The 25,269-nt window shown below is 49.1% G+C and overlaps 1 protein-coding gene across 2 annotated transcripts in view; it reads right to left on the bottom strand.

Annotated features, from left to right (window-relative positions):
- Nucleotides 1–18,647: 18,647 nt before the first annotated feature.
- Nucleotides 18,648–25,269, bottom strand: part of LOC126541753 (zinc finger protein 532-like) — a 42,480-nt gene continuing 35,858 nt past the window's right edge. The window contains exons 7-8 of one of the 2 annotated variants that reach the window (XM_050188682.2): nt 23,219–23,437; nt 18,648–19,129 (exon numbers count right to left, since the gene is read on the bottom strand). In XM_050188682.2, coding sequence (XP_050044639.1) covers nt 18,740–19,129; nt 23,219–23,437 — 609 coding nt within the window. In that variant the 3' untranslated portion in view covers nt 18,648–18,739. The remainder of the gene's footprint in view (nt 19,130–23,218; nt 23,438–25,269) is intronic. The other variant, XM_055076898.1, reaches the window with a different exon arrangement.

Genomic DNA, 25,269 nt, shown 5'->3' with positions numbered 1-25,269 from the left:
CGTGAAGAGGTGTTGCTGCGCAGGTCCTCCGTTAACAGTCACGGTCAGAGTTCCTCATCCATAGCTCATTGTCCAGGCGTCGCCGACGAGTCGGAGCGCGCACATACAAAAAGAGTACTCGGCAGGCACGACTTGCGACTTATATATGCGCTGCGCCGGCTCGACCGGAGTGTCGTTGGCGTATATTAACGTTGCATACGCCCCAAGGGGGAAAATGCCGGCTGGCCGTCACACAGACTCCGGGAGGGCGAGAAATTGCCGAGACGGAGACGGCAGGCGGGTCGGGTACCAAGTCTCTCGAAGCGCGCCTCACATTTTGCAGGCCCGGGGCATGAAGCCAATTCTTCCAGTGTCGGCCTAAAGCGGGAACACGCGTAGGATGCAACGTCCGCAAGCGCCGCCACTGTTAGCGCGTAATTAGGACCAGCAGGACCGCGGGTATATGGTGCGACGCAGAGGGCAGCCGAGACGAGGCACATCGAAGTAGATAGAAAATGCAAAATGGCGTCCCGCGACCGCAGATGCTATGTGCCCACGACGACCGCGATGTTAATTTGGCGCATGCGTTGATGAGCCCGGGCATTTCTTTTCTCGGATTGGTCTAACGTTGAACTACCTCACTAGTTCGCTAGCCGCCGCGCCACCATTATCACCGCCATCGGCGCGACTGGTGAAGTAAAACAAAAGAATAAAATGAAAAGAAAAAGAGAGGTCGTAGCCGGCATACAGTTGCCGAACTCGGAATGTTCTAGAAGCTTCCACATGCTTCCACTGTGTGCTTGGACAGCAATGACGTTAGCGTTGTCGCCGTCGTTTTATCGGTATAGGTACGAACCGCCGACGGAACCTTCGCGGTTCCGTGGCCGCCTTCGCATTCTCGTTGGGCTCCGGCCGCGAGCATGACTTGCAACCGACGAGCGCGCGTCGCAACACGTTTCTGTACACGTCGTCGGCTGCTCCTTCCGCACCGTTTCACTTCGAACAAAAATTTAAATTCCAAGCGCTTGCGCGCCAGAACCACGACCTGATTAGGAGAAACGCCGTAGCCTGGGACTTCGGGTTAATTTTGATCACCTGAGGTTCTTTAACGCGCATCTAAATACATGAACGTTTTTGCATTTCGGCCGTTATCGAAATGCGGCTGCCTCGGACGGGATCGAACCCCCGACCTGGAGCTCAGCAGTGGAACCCCACAGCCACTCGGCTGCTGCGGCAAGTTGCTTCAGACTGCTATAGTGACATGCATTTGCCGTCCATTAAATGAAACCGCATTCGAAACGCTTCGCTCTCTGTACGATTTGCGCCACTTGAGTTTTTCTCCGGATGTCGGTGTCCTGAAACGTTACTCTCTGAAAGCAGTTGTACCGTTTGGGGTGTATATTGTTACGTTTCGCCTACAACGCGCGGTAATGCCGGCGCGGATGCAACGGACGCCGGGGCTTCGTTCAAAGCGGCGGACATTTTGGCCCGTTCGACGCCGCCGCAACGCCTCCCCGCCAAGCGTGTCCAGGCGTGTTTCAGTGCCACGTGTCTTCGTATGTGCGTGTGTGTGTGTGTGCCCACGCTTGTCAAAGCGCGGCAGCCGGGGAGCGGAGCTCCCCAAGTGAGGAGCCAGCAGGTCTGTCCGTCGGCGGGTTGGCGATGCGTCACTACACTCGGCTCAACATGTCTCTCGGCTCGACCGTGCGCGCCGTCGTGGGCTCATGCTCCGCCGTCGCGTGGGCTCATCCCGTGACCTTCCTTCTGGCCCGCGACGCCGAGAGTATAAGAGCAGCTGCCCCCGGACGCCAGGAGAGAGGCTCCGATTTCTTCTGTTGAGTTACGTGCTCTCCCGTCTCTCCACTTCGGTCGACCTGACCGGCCGCTCTTTTGCTATGTTAGAATAAACAAGTTGTTCTGTTACCAGTCTTCTCTTGCTTTGCCGGGACCTTCGGATGCTTCCAGTGCCCCAGGCCGCCAGGCCAACGCTACCCTTGGGGCTTGCGACCCATTCGCAATAACGGGCGCCAGCACCGAGACCCCAACAACTGGTGGCAGCGGTGGGATCGCGACAACGGAGGCCAGCAGCGAAGAGATGCGGTTGAATGTATGCTGAGCAGCACAACGACCATCCGGGAGCAGTGCAACGAGCCCTGTGTGATGACTGGTTGCCTGCAGCGGAACGACTGCGCGGAATTCTTGGCTGCGAGGTTTGGTGAGTGCGGGACTTTCTTCTTCTGAGTTTTGCCAGGCTTTTGTTAGTGTCAGAAACAGAGCTGGTAATTGTGGTTGTCGTTGCTGCCGAGTTAGTTTGCGGCAAGACAATAGTAGGCAGTAGAGAAAGCAGCATTCAGAGCAGCCATGGATTTGAAGTCGTTGCGCAAACCGAAATTGCTGGAGCTTGCAAGAGAGTTGGGTCTGGATGTCTCAGACAAACTCAGAAAACCAGAACTGCTAAGGGCTATTCTTGAGTTAGAAGCTGAGGATGACGAGCTGTCGGAATGCCTTGAGACCATTGAGGAGAGGGAGACGGCAAAAAGACAGGAGCGCGAACTTAAAGAGCAAAAAGAGAAACAGGAGCGCGAACTTAAAGAGCAAAAAGAGAAACAGGAGCGCGAACTAAAAGAACAAAAAGAGAAAGAAAAAGAAGAGCGCGACCGTCAACACGCTTTGGAAATGAAGCGTCTCGAGCTAGAGATGGAACGCGCTCGTAATGGAAGTCAGGCACACGGTGCAGGAGAACGAGTATTGTTCAAAATGACTGACCTGATGCGGCCGTTTAAGCTTGGAGAGGACATTGGTTTGTTCCTGGTTAACTTTGAGCGAACGTGCGAGAAGCAGGGGTTCTCTCGGGAAACGTGGCCACAGCGCTTGCTCACTTTGCTACCCGGCGAGGCGGCCGACGTAGTCGCTCGCTTGGAGAGAGAGGAGGCAGAGGATTTCGACAAAGTGAAATCGAGTCTGCTAAAAAAGTACCGGCTGTCAGCGGAGGCGTTCCGTCGGAAGTTTCGGGAAAATGAGAAAGGCAAAAGTGAGTCATATACAGAGTTTGCGTACAGGCTTATGTCAAACATGCAGGAGTGGCTCAAAGAAGAGAAAGCGTTTGGTGACCACGAGAAAGTTCTGCAGTGTTTCGGGCTAGAACAGTTTTATAGTCGGTTACCTGAGAACGTGCGGTACTGGGTCTTGGATAGGCCAGACGTTAGTACGGTGGCTCGAGCCGCTGAGCTAGCCGAGGAGTTTGTGACGCGTCGGGCTCGCGGAGCTAAGGACGGTCAAAAGGGTGAATTTGGCTCCAAGTTTGAGAGGCCGAAGTTCACGCCCATGAGAAAGCGGTTCGAGACGAGGCGAGCGCGCGTGTGTTATACGTGCCAGAAGCCGGGTCACTTTTCGGCGCAGTGTCCGACCGAACGTGAGGAGACGGCGGCAGCCGAAGCCGAACGCAGAAAGCGGTTCGAGATGAGGCAAGTGCGCGTGTGTTATACGTGTCAGAAACCGGGTCACTTTTCGGCGCAGTGTCCAGAAACAAAACCAAAAGTCGTGTTTTTGTCATTATGCAGCACTGACGAGAACATCAAGCTTCTCGAGCCTTACATGCGAGACCTCCTCGTGAACGGGAAAGAGTGCCGAGTGCTTCGCGATACCGCAGCTACGATGGATGTAGTTCACCCCTCTTACGTAGAACCCGATATGTTCACAGGCGAGTGCGCATGGATCAAGCAAGCAGTGGAAGCTCATAGCGTGTGTCTGCCGGTAGCAAAAGTGCTTATTGAAGGACCTTTCGGAGCACTTGAGACGGAGGCCGCAGTGTCATCTATGCTGCCCCCCCCAGTACCCGTACCTATTTTCGAACAGGTCCGATCACCTCCTGCGCGAGAAGGGGCTTTTGTTTGGTGAGGCTAGCGTTCAGGCCTTAACCAGATCGAAGGTTCGGGAGCTCGCTGCAAAGGCGGTAGTTGCGGGGCCGACGTTGTTGAACGATGAAAAAGGGTCAGAGGCGCAGCAAGCTGGTATTCAGAGCACGCCCGAACTGCATAAAATTGAGCCTGTAGCGTTAAAGGCACCAGATACTGGAGAGGAAATTCCCGATGCGGGAAAGATAGAAGAGCTTCCGGTCGAGCTTCCGGGACTAGGCTCAGTGACGAACAGGAAAGACACCGATCAAGTCATTAGTGACTTAATAAGTAAAGCATCGCTGTCGCCTGAGCAGAAAACCGAACTACACCAGCTCTTACAAGAGTTTCAAGGTCTGTTCTCTGAGAGGCCTGGTAGGACTTCTGTCCTTACTCATGACATAGAACTTACCTCCCCAGAGCCAGTACGATCCAAGGCGTACCGGGTGTCACCCCGCCAGAGCGATATTATGGAGGCTGAGGTAAAGAAAATGCTACAGCTCGGTGTTATTGACGCAGGTGAGAGTGATTATACCTCCCCTTTGATTTTAGTTGAGGTACCGGGCGAGGAACCTCGTCCTTGCGTCGACTACCGCAGGCTTAATTCCATCACTAAGGATCAAATTTATCCGATCCCTAACATCGAGGAGCGCCTTGAGAGAGTGAGTAGCGCTCAGTTTATTTCCACCCTAGATCTTGTCAGGGGTTATTGGCAGGTTCCACTTACAGAAGAGGCTAGTAGGTATGCGGCGTTCATTTCACCAATGGGGACATTCCGTCCTAAAGTTTTGAGTTTTGGTTTGAAGAACGCGCCATACTGCTTTTCAAGCCTCATGGATAAAGTGTTGCGGGGACAGCAAGAATTCGCTTTACCGTATCTAGACGACGTAGCGATATTCTCCGCATCCTGGCCTGAGCATATGGCGCACTTGCGGGCAGTGCTAACCCGCCTGCGCGATGCGGGCTTGACAGTCAAGGCTCCCAAGTGCCAGTTAGCACAGGCCGAGGTTGTCTACCTCGGTCACGTGATTGGTCGGGGTCGTCGCCGCCCCTCGGAAATAAAGGTGGCCGCTGTGCGAGACTTCCCGCAACCGCGCACGAAGACCGATATTCGGTCGTTCTTAGGTGTCGCCGGCTACTATCAGAGGTACATCCCCAGGTACTCTGATATCGCGGCTCCCCTAACGGATGCTCTAAGAAAGACAGAGCCGCAAACAGTCGTCTGGGATGAGACAAAGGAAAGAGCTTTTAGCGCCCTAAAGAGCGCCCTAACAAGCCAGCCTGTGCTACGATCACCCGTCTACACAAAAGGGTTCGTTGTTCAGTGTGATGCTAGTGAGCGAGGCATGGGCGTTGTACTGTGCCAACGGGAAAATGGAGAAGTAGAACACCCCGTCCTGTATGCTAGTCGTAAGCTGACGAGTCGTGAGCAGGCGTACAGCGCCACCGAGAAAGAGTGTGCGTGTATCGTGTGGGCCGTTCAGAAATTGTCATGTTACCTAGCTGGCTCGAGGTTTATCATTGAGACGGATCACTGCCCTCTCCAATGGCTGCAGACCATCTCTCCCAAAAATGGCCGCCTCCTGCGCTGGAGCCTCGCTTTGCAACAATATTCCTTTGAGGTGCGTTACAAAAAGGGGAGTCTCAACGGTAACGCCGATGGCTTAAGTCGAAGCCCCTAACGTGGGAATCTGCCTCAAAATTGCTTGTTACTGATGTTTTTCTTCCTGAGGCAGGATTTTTAACCTATTGCTTTCGTGTAGTGTTTCAAAGTGATGATGTGCTTTCTAGTGCAATTTTCCGATTTGTGGACGCATTCTGAGTGCTGCTAAACTACTGTAAGGAACTAGGCAGCAGTATAAAAGGGGAAAGAGCCTGGCAGGGCTTAGTGAGGGTTGTGCCGTGCTTGCTGACTGAGCGGTTGACTTTCGGCGTAGTTCTAACGCTTGCCGGAAACGAGAACAAAAATGTCAACTCTCCCGAAGTCACTTTGCAGTGTCCTGTGTGCACCTGAACGTGAGAACGAGGCCTTCTCTGTGCGCTGCGCTCAAGAAACGCCAAAGGACGCCCGACTTCGGTTATGAGCATCATCGAGCGACATCCCTCCGGACAGCGGATGCAGTCCCCTGACCATCGGGATCTCCTTCCCCCGGCGGGGCGGTCTGTTACGTTTCGCCTACAACGCGCGGTAATGCCGGCGCGGATGCAACGGACGCCGGGGCTTCGTTCAAAGCGGCGGACATTTTGGCCCGTTCGACGCCGCCGCAACGCCTCCCCGCCAAGCGTGTCCAGGCGTGTTTCAGTGCCACGTGTCTTCGTATGTGCGTGTGTGTGTGTGTGCCCACGCTTGTCAAAGCGCGGCAGCCAGGGAGCGGAGCTCCCCAAGTGAGGAGCCAGCAGGTCTGTCCGTCGGCGGGTTGGCGATGCGTCACTACACTCGGCTCAACATGTCTCTCGGCTCGACCGTGCGCGCCGTCGTGGGCTCATGCTCCGCCGTCGCGTGGGCTCATCCCGTGACCTTCCTTCTGGCCCGCGACGCCGAGAGTATAAGAGCAGCTGCCCCCGGACGCCAGGAGAGAGGCTCCGATTTCTTCTGTTGAGTTACGTGCTCTCCCGTCTCTCCGCTTCGGTCGACCTGACCGGCCGCTCTTTTGCTATGTTAGAATAAACAAGTTGTTCTGTTACCAGTCTTCTCTTGCTTTGCCGGGACCTTCGGATGCTTCCAGTGCCCCAGGCCGCCAGGCCAACGCTACCCTTGGGGCTTGCGACCCATTCGCAATAACGGGCGCCAGCACCGAGACCCCAACAATATCTGTCCCAGAGGGATAATCGTCAACTGCCTTTCTTGCGCTTCCTTTCTAGAAAACGCCGCGCTCGCTAATTTCCAGTCGAGAGTGCTGGGTCTCGCTGATGAGGCACAAGCCGCTCGTGACTTGGAAGTACCGGGTTCGCCGCGTTAAAGGAAGGAAGTGCGGGCGAGACAGATGACGATTATTGTTGTGGGACAAAATACGACCCAAAGGGCGTAACCTTTTCTAAGAGTGTAGGTTGAAAACAATACGCCCGACAGTAAACATGCAGTTAATGAAGTAGCGGCGTGTTTATTAACAAAACATCTATAGCCATGACGATTTCAATGAATACAGCACGATTCCCCCAGAAATTGTGCACGCGCTTATTATTTTTTTCATACATCTCCGAAACGCCAAGGGACATCTTTACTTGTCTACTAAGAAAACAATTACACGCATGTCCAATAATCATTGAAGAGAGCAGAATTGCAAAGAAAATAAATTCAGGAGCCATTTCACTCTATGAAGGTGGATGACCATGCAGCGAAGCTGTAGCACATCACACAGGGTTAGACAAGGGTGCATGTATTTAGTTTCATCATTCCGTAAGGGTAGTGACTATAGCTTTGTGATTACAGTGATTTCAAATACTACAAATATTCCTGCGCTTTTTCTCACCAGCAGAGCGCTATCCGGTGTACGCTTGTCATAATGTAAAGCCAATGCGTGAATGCATGTATTTCCAGCAGTTCTTTAATTCGTTGATATTCTGATTATATTAATTATATGCATTTAAGTCACTGGCGAGGGCGTGAGGCTAATTCATTTCGTCCAGCATCTGCACAGCCGCTATCTCAATCATTTATCGGTAATGGGGTTCGCTTTTTATAGTAACTGTGAGGAAGTAGCAAATTTTATCAGAGATTGCACACGTGCTCTGGGAGTGTAGAAACGCTCCGCCCGACTCTACCTCGGACAAGTGGGAGAAGAGCCTACGAAACCCGCTACTCCCAAGACCAGCAATGGGGCCGTCCAGCAGGCGCGCGCAGCGGCCGCCAGTGTTACGTTTCGCCTCCGACGTGCGGTATAGCCGGAGCGGATGCAACGGACGCCGGGGCTTCGTTCACAGCGGCGGACATTTTGGCCAGTTCAGCGCTGCCGCAACGCTTCCTGCCAAGCGCGTCCAGGCATGTTTCAATGCCACGTGTCTTCGTGTGTGTGCATGTTGGTGCCCACGCTTGTCAAAGCGCGGCAGCCGGGTAGAGGAGCTCCCCAACTGTGAAGCGAGGAGGTCTGACCGGCGCCGGCCCGGCGGATACGTCACTTCTTGTCACAACGTGTCCGTGCGCCGCCGTCACGTGCGCCTCTTTCAAGCCGTTCCTTCTTGCCCTCGACTCCGAGAGTATAAAAGCAGCTGCCCCCGGACGCCAGGAGAGGCTTCGATTTCTTCCGTCGAGTAACGTGGTCTCCCGTTTCTCCACTTCGGTCGACCTGACCGGCTGCTCTTTTGCGATGCTAAAATAAACAAGTTGTTCTGTTAGCAGTCGACTCTTCCTTTGCCAGGACCTTCGGATGCTTCCAGCTGTGCCCCAGGCCGCCAGGCCAACGCTACCCTTGGGGCTTGCGACCCAGGTGCAACACCAGGTACTCCCTGTCGGTCCCTGCATCCGTGGGAGACGCCAAACTGCGCGCTGAGGTGCGTCCTGCAGGACCTTTAATAAAGTTTATCCAATCCAATTGCAATCTTATTATCTGGAGCAGTCTATGTGAAGTCTCTGTGCTCCCACCACTTTCCTTTTTTCGCTTCTGTCCTGTCATATTTGTCATCTCACATTCTACCCTGATAAACGCGATTAGCAACCGAATAATGACTTGCCCATCTTACATGCTTACAGCGTGAGGTTGCAAACCTAACCACTACTTTTGATAAAATGCATTTGCTTCTTCTTAGAGGAGTGAGCACTGCCGAGAAACCTAGGCATATTTTTTTCTGTTGTTTCTTTTTCGTCCACCCAGTCGTGACATCGCGTTGTCCAAAAGACAGCGCGTGAAATAATTTGCAAAGAACACGGATAAACCGTTGGTAAGAGAAAAACAAAAACAAAAGTCGCAGTGTCGCCCGAAAGGCGAACCATCGATTGCGATGGCAATTAGTAGACAGCTATACGAAGTAAGGATAGTAGCTTTATCGACCGTGTAAACTTGTGAACGTTCGCTCATTAACTAAATTAACAAGCAAGGTGTCACGCGCACACAAGCAAACATGAGCACATCTCACTCAATGACCGCAGAAGCTCCCTGTCAAAACGCTGGAGTGAGGAATCGCGGCAGCAGCAGCGAGCGAATTGACTTCTTATAATAAGGGGGGTACTGCGCTATAAACACACGGACAACAGAAGTAGAAGTGGACAGGACGCGCGGACTCGGCTGAATTTTGTTGGGTGAAAGATTACATATATACAATGATCAAAAACTCAGTGCTCTTCCACTCTATGAAGAAGGATGACCAGCAAAGCTAAGGATGTGGGCTCTTTAATGGCGAACTGCACCTCCACCGCGGGTTGGTCCGGCATTGCACTATCTTCGGGATCTGCCTACGTATAGAGAGTGCTTAATACCTGCTTCACCTCCGCCGCGTGTCGGCGCGGTATTGCACTATCTTCGGCATCGGCCGACCTATGGGGAGTGCTTAATGCCTTAATGCTTCACCTCCGCCTCGTGTCGGCCCGGTATTGCAGTATCTTCGGGGTCTGTCCACGTATGGGACGTGCTTAACACCTGCTTCACCTCCGCCGCGGGTTGGTCCGGCATTGCACTATTTTCGGGATATGTCCACGTATGGAGAGTGCTTAATGCCTGCTTCACCTCCGCCGCGTGTCAGCCCGGCATTGCACTATCTTCGGCATCGGCCCACCTATGGGGAGTGCTTAATGCCTTAATGCTTCACCTCCGCCTCGTGTCGGCCCGGTATTGCAGTATCTTCGGGATCTGTCCACGTATGGGACGTGCTTAACACCTGCTTCACCTCCGCCGCGGGTTGGTCCGGCATTGCACTATTTTCGGGATATGTCCACGTATGGAGAGTGCTTAATGCCTGCTTCACCTCCGCCGCGTGTCAGCCCGGCATTGCGCCATCTTCGGCATCGGCCCACGTATGGGAAGTGCTTAATGCATTAATGCTTCACCTCCGCCGCGTGTCGGCCCGGTATTGCACTATCTTCGGGATATGTCCCCGTATGGAAACTGCTTGATGTCTGCTTCACCTTCGCCGCGTGTCGTCCTGGCATTGCACTATCTTCGGGATCGGCCCACGTATGGGAAGTGCTTAATGCATTAATGCTTCACCTCCGCCGCGTGTCGGCCCGGTATTGCACTATCTTCGGGATATGTCCCGTATGGAAACTGCTTGATGTCTGCTTCACCTTCGCCGCGTGTCGTCCTGGCATTGCACTATCTTCGGGATCTGACCACGTATGGGGAGTGCTTAATGCCTTAATGCTTCACCTCCACCGCGTGTCGGCCCGGCATTGCACTATCTTCGGGATCTGTCCACGTATGGGGAGTGCTTAATGCCTGCTTCACCTCCGCCGCGTGTCAGCCCGGCATTGCACTATCTTCGGGATCGGCCCACGTATGGGAAGTGCTTAATGCATTAATGCTTCACCTCCGCCGCGTGTCGGCCCGGTATTACACTATCTTCGGAATCTGCCCACGTATGGAAACTGCTTGACGCCTGCTCCACCTCCGCCGCTTGTCGTCCTGGCATTGCACTATCTTCGGGATATGTCCACGTATGGAGAGTGCTTAATGCCTGCTTCACCTCCGCCGCGTGTCGTCCTGGCATTGCACTATCTTCGGGATATGTCCACGTATGGAGAGTGCTTAATGCCTGCTTCACCTCCGCCGCGTGTCAGCCCGGCATTGCACTATCTTCGGGATCGGCCCACGTATGGGGAGTGCTTAATGCCTGCTTCACCTCCGCCGCGTGTCGGCCCAGTATTGCACATCTTCGGGATCGGCCCATGTATGGAGGGTGTTAACGCCTGCTTCACATCCGCCACGGGTCGGCCTGGTATTGCACTATCTTCGAAATCGGCCCACGTATGTGGAGTGCTTAATGCCTGCTTCACCTCCGCCGCGTGTCGGCCCGGTATTGCACTACCTTTGGGATCGGCTCACGTATTGGACGTTTTGTGTCTACACACGAACACGATCCCGGGTGAACTAGCTCTTAACAGCTTCGGTGTAAAATTGGTTACGTCCTTGTGTTTCTTAATTAATTAAGTAATGACGACAACGAACGCGGAAGTAATGGCACGAGCGCGTTCACGCGGTAGCTCCAAGGGGCGCCAACGAGCCAGCCGTGGAAGACGACGACGACGCTGGAGTCAATCCTGATGATGATAGTTTGGTGCCTACACATGGACACGTTCCTGGGGGAAATAAACCTTAAAGGGACACTAAAGTGGAAAATGATTTCTTCTGCATCAGTAAATTACCTTTCTACAACACCAAAAACACCACTCTTACAACGATAAGATGTTTGGTAAGCCAGAAAAAGCGCAAGAATGAAATACGGGTGGCGACGCCTACTTGAGTTCTCGCACCTGCTGGCTGTGGCGTCTTGGATTTTGATGGAGTCTTCTAGCGCCTACTAACTATATATAGCGGTACAGATTGAGTACATTGTGTTCTAAAGGAACCAAATATTAAACATGGCAAGTTTCGGGAACCTATACTCAGCCAACGCGGCCCAAATGGGAAAACATACTTTGGAATCCCTGACGTCACGCTGACGTACCGGCGCTGGGGTATCGGTGCGAAATTCAAATACTGATACTTGGACCTTCATTTTCTCATCTAATAATCAAACTATTATTTTTCTTTAAATGACTGCCTGCAGAATTCTCAAACAATGCTTCATTAGACTAAACTGATTTATTGTTTCGCTTTAGTGTCCCTTTAACAGCTTCGCTATAAAAGACTTCATCATGCCTATAGGTCATCCAAAGCGCAGCCGTCCCAACCTTGCGTCCAGAAATTGCCCCTCACAATCAGTTATTACAACGGAAGGGTCGCTAACACCTACACGTGTTTTCTTCTTCGTAACATACGCCTCAAACAGCTCCAATGTACGACGGTCGATCCCTAGGACGCTATGAAATTTTAGTTTTTACCAGAAGCGGTAGGCCCACCTTTGTATATTTTTCACAAGCCCTGCAATGTTTCGCTACGTGGGGATACACATCAGATCACCAATCTTTAAAATTTTCCTTCGAACGAATATTAATGCAACGTCCGGTCTGACCGACATAAACACAGCCGCGGGAGAAAGGGAATGCATAAACCACAGCGCATGCGCAGGGAACAAACTGTGACCTGTGGCTTACATGGGAAACAAAAGGGCTATGGGTGTCTTCTCAATCTTTCTGAGGACCTGTCTGTGCACACAAACGGGCCACGTTTTAAAAGAGTAGAAAACACTACATTCACCTCCATAACGTTGCGCCGCGTTCTTTAAATTCTGACACCTTATGTTGGTAAGGGATCACAGGATTCACAGCATGTCTCTTAAGCTCTCTCGTCGAAACTACTGCCTAAGTATGAAGGCCCCTACCGTGTTGTCGAACGCACATCTTCGGTCAACTACATGATCGAGCCCATTGAACCGTCTTCGGACATGTGCCGTCGAGGACGAGACATTGTCGACGTCAACCGCTTCAAGACCTACCATGACTCACTCATAATGACAAGCTGTTAGGTCGCAGGGTGGCTCCCTTTCCGTTCCCGGCGGTAAATGCAGAGAATTAAGGATTGGAACGATATAGTGGGTCGTATTCCACAGCGCTTTCGCTCGTGAATGCTGCTCGCGCTCCATCTCTGCCTAGGCTGTCGCCACTGCGCTGCTCCTATAGTCCGGTCAAACAAACACTTTAGCAATTTTCAATAAAGTTTTTACTCACTCGCCGACAACGGGAGCGAGAAGCATTTCATGCTTAAAGTGCGGGAATGACTCCGACGGGCCTCTACTTGCTTCTACGATGATGATCATAGCGTGCTATTGGTTTTGATTTCACTTTTGCTAGCTGCGACGCATCGACGGAAGGAGGGATTCGCTCGTAGGCTTGCTTCGGCGCAGGCTCAGCACAATTTTCCAGTAAAGTGCCGTTTTCGCGCAGGATGCATGGCGCAAGGCGCCCGTCTCGGCTATATAAGGTCCCCGATTCAGGGACCTTAGTCTCGGAGCAGTTATGCGCAACTGGTGCAGCGGTTCCACCACTTTTGCTATGAGTGTGGACCTGGGCCGCTATCTTAATTGTATACACGTTCGAAAAGCCGACGTTCAATTTCGCGTCACGCGATTGGACCAGATTAGCCTAGGCCGCGATATCGGCGCAGCCTGGACAATCGCGCGTCACGAAACCGAACGTTGGCTTTTCGAACGTGTACAAGATAGCGGCCCTGCAGTCGGTTATTTCTACTCTTTGTTGGCGATAAGAAAGGAGGATAGTATAACATCAAGAAAATTTCCACGAAACTCATAAGGTTCTAGTTTTTTTTTACTAGTGTAATGTGGTTAATTGTATCAAAAGCCCTTGGCGTAATCAATAAAAATTCCAAGGGCATATAGTTCGCTTTCCGATGCTCCCAGAATAGCTTCTTTTTGCAAGAGAAAACTTTCTGATGAGCTTCTTTATTTTTTTTTTTGCGAAGCCAAATTGACAAGGCGTCATAATATTGTGCTTAGTAATAAATGACGGTATTCGCTTGTGTAATCATTTGTAAATTATTTTAGTTGATGTCAGGTATCCCTAGTACACAGAAATTTGGAACGAAAGGGGGGGAGGGCGAACACATGCATGATGTCACCCCCCACCCCCACCCTTCGCAGCTACGCTACTTCGAGTGGCCATGTACAGTCGCGTTCAATATAAGCTGCAACACGGTGCTCACCTGTCGTCGAAGGGACTACAGACTGCACTGCGGAACCGATACAGGAAAAACTCAAAAACTGAACACTGTTCCGATCACTTGTATTTATTCAACCACTTTTGCGTATGTCGACGCCGCCGTGCAGTCTTGGAGCCCCTTCGACCACGGTCACTGTGCTGGAGCTCATATTGAACGCGACTGTGCCAGTCGGTCCAACCGAATTTTGCTTAGCTTCGTTGATCTGACGAAAAACAATGGCTATGGCGGGTAGCTGGACGCACCGTTTATTCCACCTCTTTTGCCGCGAACAATAAATACATGCAGAAAGTTTCCAAATGACCAGGGGGAGAAATGGCATATATCTCCCCTTTTGCCCGCATCAGGGTTTCCTTCCTACACCCCGAACGCTCCCGATTTGATCGAATATGCTGAAACATAAGACCCGCCGTGGCACACTTTCTTGCTCCTCTCTGCCCCCGTCGGCAAGTTGGTGGGAGGCCAATCAGGTGCATAATGCAGTTAGCGCCTGTCTCGCGCACACACGATCTCTCTGCTAGCTCGCCTGCTTACGAGCGTTGCCGTTTAAGCGCACCCGAGATGTAGGTTGCTTTCTTTTTATTTATTTTTTTTATTTTCCCGCATTGTTGCTTTCGCATCAGGCTCTGTAGTGCGCAAGCGTGGCGGCGGCTTGGCGTTGTTTGAACCAGCAGCAGCGCGATCGAGCCGGGAGGAAGCATGTACAAAGACAACCGCCAGGTCGTGGGCTAAGATGGATGGCCTCGACGGCCTCCTCCCCCTCGAGCGTGCGACACGTGAACGTGACAGATGTTTGTTGGCCGCGCAGAGCCAACACAGGCCTGCTGCTGCTGCTGCTCTGCGTGCGTTTGCGTACACACTTTTAGCTCGCGGCATCGAGTTCTCGGATGCGAGCTTGCCGGCGACATGCGACGACGACGACGCCTTCTCGCCGCCAACCGCACGCGCCCTAGACAACCGCGCAATTTCTTGCCCGTGCAGTAGTACTCTTTCCCTTTTGTTTTCAAGTGGCAAACGGGGGCCGGTGGACGGGAACGCAAGCAGCCACGGTAATTCCCGGGTGTTCTAACCTGCAGACGAAATGAACTTATATAAGCTTAACAATAAAGCAGTCGAAACCAGGAGAAAGAACATTTGCGCGGAAACCGTCGACTATTATTGTCTCGACGATATTCGTTGCAGTGAGAATAACGAGGTAGCGTGTGTTCTTTCGTTGTGCGATTCCGCAGAGAATAGAGCCGTCAATCAGCACATCCTTGCGTTCGGCAAGCTACGCGCCATGCAGCGCGCGCGCGGGCGCCCTTGGCGTCGGCGCTGCTGTTCCAACCTCGCGCCAGCGCCATCCGGCCACTAACTGACCGCTAATCACCAACCGCGAAAATGGGAGAAAAAAAAGCTATTCGCTAAATAAAGCTATTTGCTAAACAACAACAAAAAAAAAAGAAGGAAGAAAACGGCGAATGAGGAGAGAAGGTAACATTCACGTTGCTGTTGGTTGTGTCCTCTGCGCACGCACACACACACAACCAGCGCTTAGTACCGACAACAAAAGCTGTAAGCTGGTATGCGGCCTTCCCATAGCTTCCATCCCCATGCCGTGCAGAAACTAAATCGTAACCCAGGGGTGTATTCTGCAAGTGTCCACCTAGTGGACATGTCCATTTCGTATCCTGTGAAGTGCTGATTGGCTGGGGAGGCCTGTCTCCTTCTGACACGTACCCCAGCCCAGCCAATCAGAACACCCCCTTGGACCTGTATTCCGCAAATATACTTTTCGTCCGATTCTATCCATTTTCCACTATCCGATTCGCCGAGTGGCTGATCCCGGCCACAGCAGGGGGCGCGGCTCTGTGCAAGTAAAAAATAATTTACAAAATACGGTCGGTCCGAATACGCAAATCGACAGCGTAGCGAGCTGCACACAGATCTGTCGGTCGCGTGTTTGTAGGCCATGCACCTCTCATGAGTGATGCAGGGCATCTGCTAAGAGGTAGCTTTAGCTAGGGCACCAACTCTGGTGCAGCCTATTCAAATACGTGTAAAACGCCTAAATTCTTTTGTCAGAAAGATCAATTCTAGCGACTATAGGAAGCCGAATTTTCAATTGAGGGCCTGGAATTTTTTACAATAATTTTTTTAAATTGCTACGTTAAAATAAATATATGGAAGGCCGGAGTTTGAAAATTCATGCCACTACATCAGAGACAGGTATTGCAGTTCTGTAAAGCGCATTCATTAGAACATCTGAAGTGGACAAATTTGGTATATAATTTTAAAGCTTACGTGAATTTGTTGCAAAGCTTACAAGGGCTTTGCAAAAGTCCTGCTACCAAATTATTAGCATACTTCAAAACGGTGTGTGATGCATCAATTTAATCCACTTTAGATGTATTACGAGGTGCAGCTTACAAAATTGTGATACTGTTTTTCATTGCCGAGTTAAAGAATTGTAAACTTTACAGTTTCATTTGCCATAATCTTGCAAACTTCAAAAACTTTTATTAAAATATTGACAGCCTAAACCTAAAATCCACTTCTCTCACAGTCGCTATATTTAAACTTTTTCTTTCAAGTGCATCATACCACATCAAAATTGATGTATCGGTTGCGGAGAAAAAAAGATTTCTCCGTTCCCATGCATTTAGATAGAAGTGCTCGTGGGCTAGCCCTGTATACGCACCCCATAAACACATGTGTGCGGAGGCTCCCTAATGTGCCTGTTATTACAGTCCGCACGAGTGTATACTGTGAACACATGTAGTACCTCCCTCTGAGTAGTGCCCAAAGGATGCGTTTCGCTTGTGATAGATGTCTCATTTCGTCGCCTCAGGGGGCCTAGCACAGGTGACACAGCAATTGTGAGCTGTTTGTGCCAATGATTACACCAGTGAATAGCCACCATCCACAGTAAACTTCATGTCACACAAGAAAAGTACCGCCTCTTGTCCTTTTGAAAATAGCCTACCACATAGATAGCGCTAGCCAATAACTGGCTATTCGGCTGGTGCTGTCCACTAGCCACGCACATAACACGCTTGCACACTCCAACTAAAAGCTGTTACACTAATAACGTGAGGACATCAGCCGTGTCCAGCAATAGCCCAAAGCTGTTGATGTACCCATGAAAGCAGAAGTTGTCATCTACTTACCGTAAGAACCCACGTATAATACGAACCAGCATATAGTACGTACGAGGTGAAATTTTTGGGACGTGAAATGGAAAAAACAAAGTTCTATCCACGTATAATACGAGTTAAGAGAACTCGAGGAAAACATATTTAAATTGCACTCCACACTTCAATCGCTGTCTTCCTCAGCTGCGCTCTCTTCGGATAGTTTCTTGTCGGACATATACTCCCAGAGGTACTCGTACTCTGTGCCATCGAGCGCGTTCGAGATGCCGCACTTTTTGAATGCGTGACACAAGGTCCTCTGGTATGCTGGCCCATGCATTCACAATCACACTTGCATAGAGCGGCTGGCGAAGCCCACTTCAGCCGCCCGGTTGGCGTCACTGCAGGCTCAGCTGAGTGCATCCAATCTGCGTAACACCACTTGACCGCGTCCTTGAACGGCTTGTTCACGCAAACATCTAAAGGCTGCAGCTGAGATGTCATCTCACCCGGGATAACGATGAGTTCAGTGCCGGATTTGCACAACAGCCTCTTCACTGAGTTGGCCAAATGGCAACGAAATGCGTCCAGCACGAGGATGGACAGGAACGACAACAGTGCGCCAGGCCGCCTACACCAGGCGGACTTTATCCAGTCGAGCACAAGATTCTCGTTCATCCAGCCTTTCTCATGGCATCTCACGACCACATTTTTTGGCAGCTCCTCACCTTTAGGCACTGTCTTGCGCCTGAACACAACATAGGGCGTCCGTCTGCAGTGCACGACAACATGACGATAACTCGCATTTTCTCGTTGCCAGTGGACCGGACATAAACTGTTTAGAGCCCTTTTCGTGCACGGTGAGGGGTGATGGCATGCCCAGATAAACCAGCATTTGGTCAGCATTGCCGATTTGCCCTAGCTGGAAGTTCTTGGACTTGCGCAGCGAAATAACGTGCCCTGGAGAGCCACATGCAGCTCTTCAAATAATTCGGGCAGCTTTTGCAAAATCGAAGTTCGGTGGCGTAAGGAAAATTCAGCACGGCACATGTAGCGATAAATCCAGTGCCTGCTTGCTTCAAAGGCGGAGCTCGGTAGCCCTTTTTCGCTTGCAAGCTCCTTAGCTTTTGCCTGCATAAGCTCCACGCTCACAGCTAGATGCACGGCTCGCTGTCGGCGTACGAACTCCGGCAGGGCGATTTCGATTTCCAGGAAAGTCCCACTCTTCGGGCCGCGAAAGCTTCTTTGTGTTCTGCTGCACGCGAAAAGGGCTTCCTTCTGTCAACGCCACCCGCGACTGCTTCCCTTGTTGACGCCAAACTGCTTCCCAGCCGCACTGTTGCCCATGTCCTGTGTGGCTAAAATAACCTTTTTCTTGAAAGCAGCCGAGTACTGTTTTCGTGGTCCGGACATCTTGGTCCTTCAATGCGGAATAAAAAAGATGCACTTCGCGAAGCGTGGTTTGCACGTGTGCTGCCAACGTGCGCACTCAACAATAAAGAAACGATGCTGTAGTCACGCAGCAATAACGAAACCAAGCTGTAGCCACGCAGCAAGAAGGAAGCCAAGCCGTAACCAAACAGCAATAATGAAGTCAAGCCACAGCCACGTAGCAATAACGAAACCAAAACTTCTAGCCCAAATTTCTGACTGAAATTTTCGTTCGGATCCGCATATAGTATGAGGCGAAAATTTGGGACACTAATAATGGGGAAAAAAAAACTCGTATTATACGTGAGTTTTTACGGTAATGCAAAGGAAATTCACAAAGTTTTTTGGAAGACCCCACTGCCACAGGGGGAAAAAAGGCTGTGCCATGCACTTGCATGTTCACTCTAATAGTGTATTTAGTCTCACTTTCACTTTACAGCTTATGAAAAATAGAGAGAAAGAAGCCAAGGTAAATGTAAAAACTTGCTTTTCAGTAATTTATTCACCCATCCTCATGCTCGAGGCACATAAAACACACATACGCACACATACATACCACAGATCAAATAGTGCCGTCTTTGGCCTTCACTTTCTTCAGGAATGCCATGCCATGGCTACGTGTATGGCTTTTAAGTTCTCGTTCCGTGTCGAAAGTTGCCAAACACACAGAGCAACGAAGCCCGCTGACGGTGGCACCATTCGGGCCTGTGCCCGTGAGCTTGTTGCTGGCTTGAGTTTCCTCCAACCGATGAACTCCTCGTAGGTGCTTCCTTAAAGAGGGCTCAACCACATAACACAGACCACACTCGAGGCACTGGAATGTTTCTTGGTTCAGTGGCCGGTGCACTTTGATGTGTTCCCGGAAAACAGACAAGTCACTGCTCTGGAAGTCACATTTGGCACACATGTGGGTGCTGTTTGGTGGCTTTTCATCCTGTCTGACAGTTGCCTGCTGATTGAAACCAAGCAGAGAGAGTGAAGTTTCACACCAAGTACTCAAACAAGACAATGTGGTTGAAGGAAAATGGAAAACTGAACTAATCAACTTTAAACGAATGATAAGAGAAGCAAGCTTCAGCCAAGAGCCAACATTTCGAAAAGGGGACTGGTCACCCTAAGGAAGACAAGTCCCCTTGCTGAAATTAATACGAGGGTGACAGGCACGTACCTCGGCCAAAATGTTGGCTCTGCTTCCCTTGTTCGCCCACTGTGCATCACGCCAAATATGTCACTTTGGGTCATGACAGCAAAGTCAAATCTGCTCACAATGATTTCACATATAACAATTTAGACTTGACGACCGAGAAATACACATCATAACAATCCATTTCGTTACTCTTTTTTTTTTCACCCTTTATCATAGGCTTGGACGATGACGCCCGACCATTATCAGCCACTGGGTACAATCGAAGATATGAAGAGAGGGAAATTAAATGAACTGCTACAAAATAGGACACCATATTTCAGTTATTGTGCAAATATGACACCCTACACAGCATAAGGTTGTGTGTTCAGAAGGTTGCGTGTTTGAATAATGTCTGGGTCACCAGTTGTGGTAAGGCATGAGGTGATCTGTTTCCCACATAGGTATTTACTTTACTTGTTGCTCAAGTGTAGGCAACCACAAGCTGGTGCGCTGGTGCCCAGATGCAATATGTTCTCCTCGTGGGCCACCTGGCTCGAGCGCGGAGCGCGTGCGGAAGTGCAACTTCATCTTCCTTAGTCTGCAGTTGCTGACTCGCCATAAGTGCATTGAAATTAGTGGGCATTTTTTAATGCCTATATAGACCAACAATTAAAACTACCCTGTTACAAGTAAAGAGGCTGGAGTGAATTGGAATAGGAAAAGCATGAGGAGCTTGCTCCGTAGCTCCAGAAACACTCATTCAGTTCAAGGTAATCTGCTTTATGGGTGTGTTTCACGGACATGCTTCCCTAAGTATGCATGTACTATGTAGTAAGAGCAAGTCAAAAGCTTGTTTCCCATGAGATTACAGAACAAGCGATATCAGAATGAAGGGCCATGAAATGTAGTTTGAATAAACACGGGAGAAGATACAAAGCAGGACACAGAAAAATTCTCTCTTGTGCGTGAAAATAGTGTGAACTGCTAGAGTTGTCATTCGATTGAACACCGGTTTGGTTAAGTATGAATGCTTGGGCAAGTTGGTAGTTCACTGCAGTGGTATCCACAATGGATACAGGTGTAGGAAAATATAGGACAAGTAGAGAATGTATGATTCGGTGCTCTTTCCACTCAATGCTCATTTGATCTCTGCCTGTCCCTTATTTTCTTAAACCATTCATGATCTGTCAATACCACTATATTGATTTGGATACCTTAGATAAAACACAAATTCTAGCCTTGAAATTAAGCAGAGGATTGTTGGTATATTAGCTTTAGATGCACATGACAGAATAACAAATGAAACAGTCTATGAAGACCTGGAGTGATCGATATTTAAAGTGGGAGAAGTGAACAGCAAGCTTCAGAATTCGGCTGAGGCAAATTTAATTAAATTATGGGGTTTTACGTGCCAAAACCACTTTCTGATTATGAGGCACGCCGTAGTGGAGGACTCCGGAAATTTTGACCACCTGAGGTTCTTTAACGTGCACGTAAATCTAAGTACACGGGTGTTTTCGCATTTCGTCCCCATCGAAATGCGGCCGCCGTGGCCGGGATCTGAGGCAAATTGAGGATAAGTGATGAGAGGCAAATTTTCAAGTAGCTGTATCACTACAGCCTAGAGACTGAATGAAGAATGCAGTGGCTTGCAACTGAATGCCAATCTCAAAGTAGAGCAGAATATATGCAAGTTACCTTGAAACAGAATGCAAGAAAGAGATAGAAGAATCACTGAAGATCTAGAATATGGTGTAACTGGGCATTAAGGTTCTACAGGCTTTTTAACAAGTGCAAGCTAAAGCGCTTTACTTCTTGGGAGTATGGCTTGGTGCTTGAGGAATAAATGCTGCAGGCATAAGTTTTCACAGTGTAGATGATATTTGCCACTGCTGTATGCAAGCAAGGGAAATAATGATGATTGATTGGCGCTCTTTGGCCATCAATGGCTCTTGCGCCATAAAACCCCACATATCATCATCATCAAATAATGGAGCGTATATTAATAAACTATAACCCCCTTTAAGCTACAAGTGGACAAGGCATGGTCAATTTTTTTTTAAATTCGATTAACGATTAATCATTCATCATATTAGCCTTTAATCAATTAATCACTTTCGATGCAGAGTTTTTCCTTGAGTAAATGATTAATCAAAATTTTTGCTGGGCACTTCAAAAGGTTGAAACACAGTTACCTACTTTTGTAGAACCCTATTTTAATGCTTGAGAGGTGGAACCAAGTTAGAAATACAAATGCATAAAGTTTCATAAAGAATAATCCTTAATTTGTTAAAGACTAAATAGAGATGGCACTAGTGGCATTTGAAAACAAACAATACATGTTCTAAGATGGCACTTAGAGCAGAATTAAACAAGATATAGGGGACTAGTGAATGCCTGTACAGCACAGTTAAACAAGAAATAAGAAAAATGGCAAGAGTGAAAGGTGAAATCCAACTGAAGTATGCATGAAATTGCAATATGCACAGGGGAAAGAAAATTACTGGTTTAGGATTTCAAACCACATGCTCTTTTCTAGAGAGCAGAGAAATGTCAATTGGCTGGGATGTTTGGTTGAAACTGACACCTTTTTTTAATAGCCACAGAACCAGCATGCAAGAACAGACGCCCGGAAGCTATAGATTTGCTGGAATCGACATTAACTCCAACGCTATGTCAAATACATGCCTCCAACCAGCGTGAATGCTGTGTCGCGCCTGTAGTGGACTGGGAATGACACGACAATCTACGACAGGGTTGCCATAGTATGCCTTGAATTGCGAGGACATTTCAAGCCTCCGGCTTTGGGCGGCGTGGCGGTGTGTGCGGTGTGGGGAAAGAGAGGGGTAGCGCTCAGCTCAGCATCACTCGGGACTCGCAAAAGCAGTCGACAGTTGCTCTACCATAGTAGCACAGCCACTGCTCGCCATTCTAGTACGATTTCAAAATTTTCACGCTACTCTTGTCAAACTTTCGAAAATTGTTAATTGAACATGTCTAATCGATTAAATCAATTAAATGAAAGGTAGACATCGCTGAAGATTATTAATCTTCTTGCAAGAGACTTTTGATCGATTAAGCATTCATCGATATTACAGACCCTAAAGTGGACAAGGCAAGCACAGAGACGCAAGAGGAACTGAGACTTAAACGCCACTACATTTGGGAATAGAACTTGTAACTTTGTGCCCGGCAGCAGATCTCAATGGCCACCAATATGGCTGCATTCCGGTGCAAGCAAAATGCTCAAAAGTACAGCGTTCAAATGGGAAGTAGAGTTACTGTGAGGTGGTCAAGAGTAATTCTACTCAAGCAACCCACCCATGCCATCATTGTTGAATTCACCTGCGCAGGTCTATGTGTTTATGAAGCAGAGAAATGTCTGAAATGTATGAAGCAGAGAAATTATTAGAGGCATTTCTCCTGAGACCATGGCAAAGAGACTGTTCCAAGGGTTCGCACGAAAAATTCCTCAAAAGGAAGTTTTTAGGAGGGATTACACAACCACTGCAAGCAGCCCAAGCCAACCGTCATGAAGACCCAGCTAATCACCACCCTATTAACTCTTTCAGCGTCGCTGACATACCGGTACGTTACGGCATTTCTGTCTCGCCGTGTTTCTTTTGACGTTCCTTCTGTCAGATAGGAATGTCAGGATCATAACAAGAACATGTTTGCCATTATTCATGTCGTTACTTCATTTCCGTACAACAAAAAAAAACGGTGCTTGTGCTCGTTTTAGAATATTCAAGAAAAAAAACCTGATGGTGGGGGTGTGTCACATACGAAAAAATGCAAAACTGAAAGGGTTAAACGAGCTGAGGTGCATCAACTGGGAAAAGTTCGCAACTATTCGTTATTTGCACAGCCCTAGTATCAGTCACTCTGCTACTTAATGAGCAGTTGGTGGCTTACCTGCTCACTTTCACTTGTAGGATGCGGATTAACTTTTTTAGGTGCACCTTGGTTCTCCTTTCGTGCTTGGTCAGAGGGTGCATTTGATGCAGGTGCTGGCTTTTCTGGGCTTCCTTTCTCCAACTTCTGTGCTTGTGGGGCAGAAGTGTCCATCACCTTGTCACCAGAATCAGGTGGCTCATCATCATCCAGGTTGATGACTTCGTTCGACACATCTGCCTGCAAGGACAGTCAATGAACAGGTAGAAAAGACTAAACCACTTGCTACAGCATAACCCACTTTCATTTTAACCTCCACACAACTAGAATTAATTTACATGAACAATATTTCAAGTGCACTTAAAATCATTAACAAAAGTGCAGTAAGCGCACAAGGTTACATTCACGCTGCTTGCTACCTCAAGGTGAAATTAGTGGGCTTGTCACAAAAAAGAAATCACAGTTTCGCCATAAGGGCAAAGCAATGAATACGATAGCAACATGTTGTAATATTACACAAAGTGTAACGCTCATAGCTGTAGTGGCAGTATGAATTGCAGCAAACATAAGGTGACTAAATAAACGCGTCTAGTGCCGCATGTGTACGCACACAAACAGAAAAACTTGATGACCCCTTGCAGCATCGGTTAGAACCACAGGGTCTCGTCGGCATTGTCGCCTTGTCATAACTTTGCATTCCCATACCACAGCATGCTCACGGCAGGCACGATCTGTGCGTCTGCCTTGCGCTTCAAACTGCAGGGTTTTGTCGATGTTGTCGCTTATCCTCGACCTCCTTTTCCTGCAGCGTCACATCTGGGTGCCTCTAGCATTGAGCTGCAGCATGCGTCGTGCACAAAGCAGCACATTGTTTCTGCATTTGAACTAATGGAGTGGTCTTCGCGCGTATACAGGCCTGTCTTGCTTCATTGCAATTAGCGTTTTGCTGGAGCTCCTCAGCCAACGTTCTGAAAACATGCAGAGGAGTGTTTATGCAAAGCGAAGAACGTAGTGCTTCGAAGATAGTGCAGCCTTAGAAGGGCAAAGCACCAACTGCAATGGCAAGGTTTAGCATTGCTTTAGAACTTCTTGGACATTGTTCTAACGTGGCCGCGATATACGTGGGCGCACCAAAATTTCTGGCACCATCAAAAGCATTAACACACCACGTAGGGCCTGTAATAACATCGTACAGGCACCACTAAACTGCCCGTAAGGAGCCACACCAGTAAAATTACGTCACTCTCAGGTTTGAGCGCTGCTATCATTTCACACTTTAATTATTTAACAATAGACTGAGACAATTTAAGATAAAAGGGATGCTCTGTGAGTATTATGTTTCATGACAATTGTTTGTGGGCTGCCATTCTCAAAATTCAGAGGAATAAATTGTGTAAGACTTGGTATGAGCAACTTTACTGACAGAATGGTGTAGTAATATAACCTGCATATACAGCATGGCATTTAGCATGGCATGGCATATAGTATACACACTATACCTAAATATATGTGGAGCCTCACGGTAATGCCAAGCGCGATGACGATAGTGGAAATTTGCTTGGAGTGTTCGTATCATAGTTATCGCAATAAAACTGACAGTGATATCTAACCTAATCTAACCCAACCCAATCTGTTATATCCTCATATTCCCTCGCTGAGTCTCTTTCAACTTGAAAATCAAGCCGCATCACATTCTGTGGCATCTTGTAAAACATTGGGCATTAGCCTTTAAAAGACATTTCATTTGAGATGCATGTTGGCAGGTTAGGAGATCGCATGCGTGGGTAAAAACTGCGGTGATGTCACCTGATGCACAAGTGACCACACCATGTGACTAAGCGAATAACGAGCAGGTTTTTACCCTTTTAAAGACATTTCATTTGATGTGCACGTCAGTAAGTTATGAGAGCACAGCTTGGGTAGGGCAGTGGTGACGTCGAGTGAGTCACTAATGACTTAATCATGTGACTCAATAATATTGAGCATGCAGTTACTCTCTCATTACTATTTCGTTTGACATGCATGTTGGGACCACAGGAGTGCATGCTAAGGTACAAGCTCAGTGACCTATC

This window comes from Dermacentor andersoni, chromosome 2, assembly GCF_023375885.2.
Source record: "Dermacentor andersoni chromosome 2, qqDerAnde1_hic_scaffold, whole genome shotgun sequence".
In the NCBI taxonomy this organism is placed as follows: Eukaryota; Metazoa; Arthropoda; class Arachnida; order Ixodida; family Ixodidae; genus Dermacentor; species Dermacentor andersoni.
This window is presented reverse-complemented; position numbering and strand designations above follow the sequence as displayed.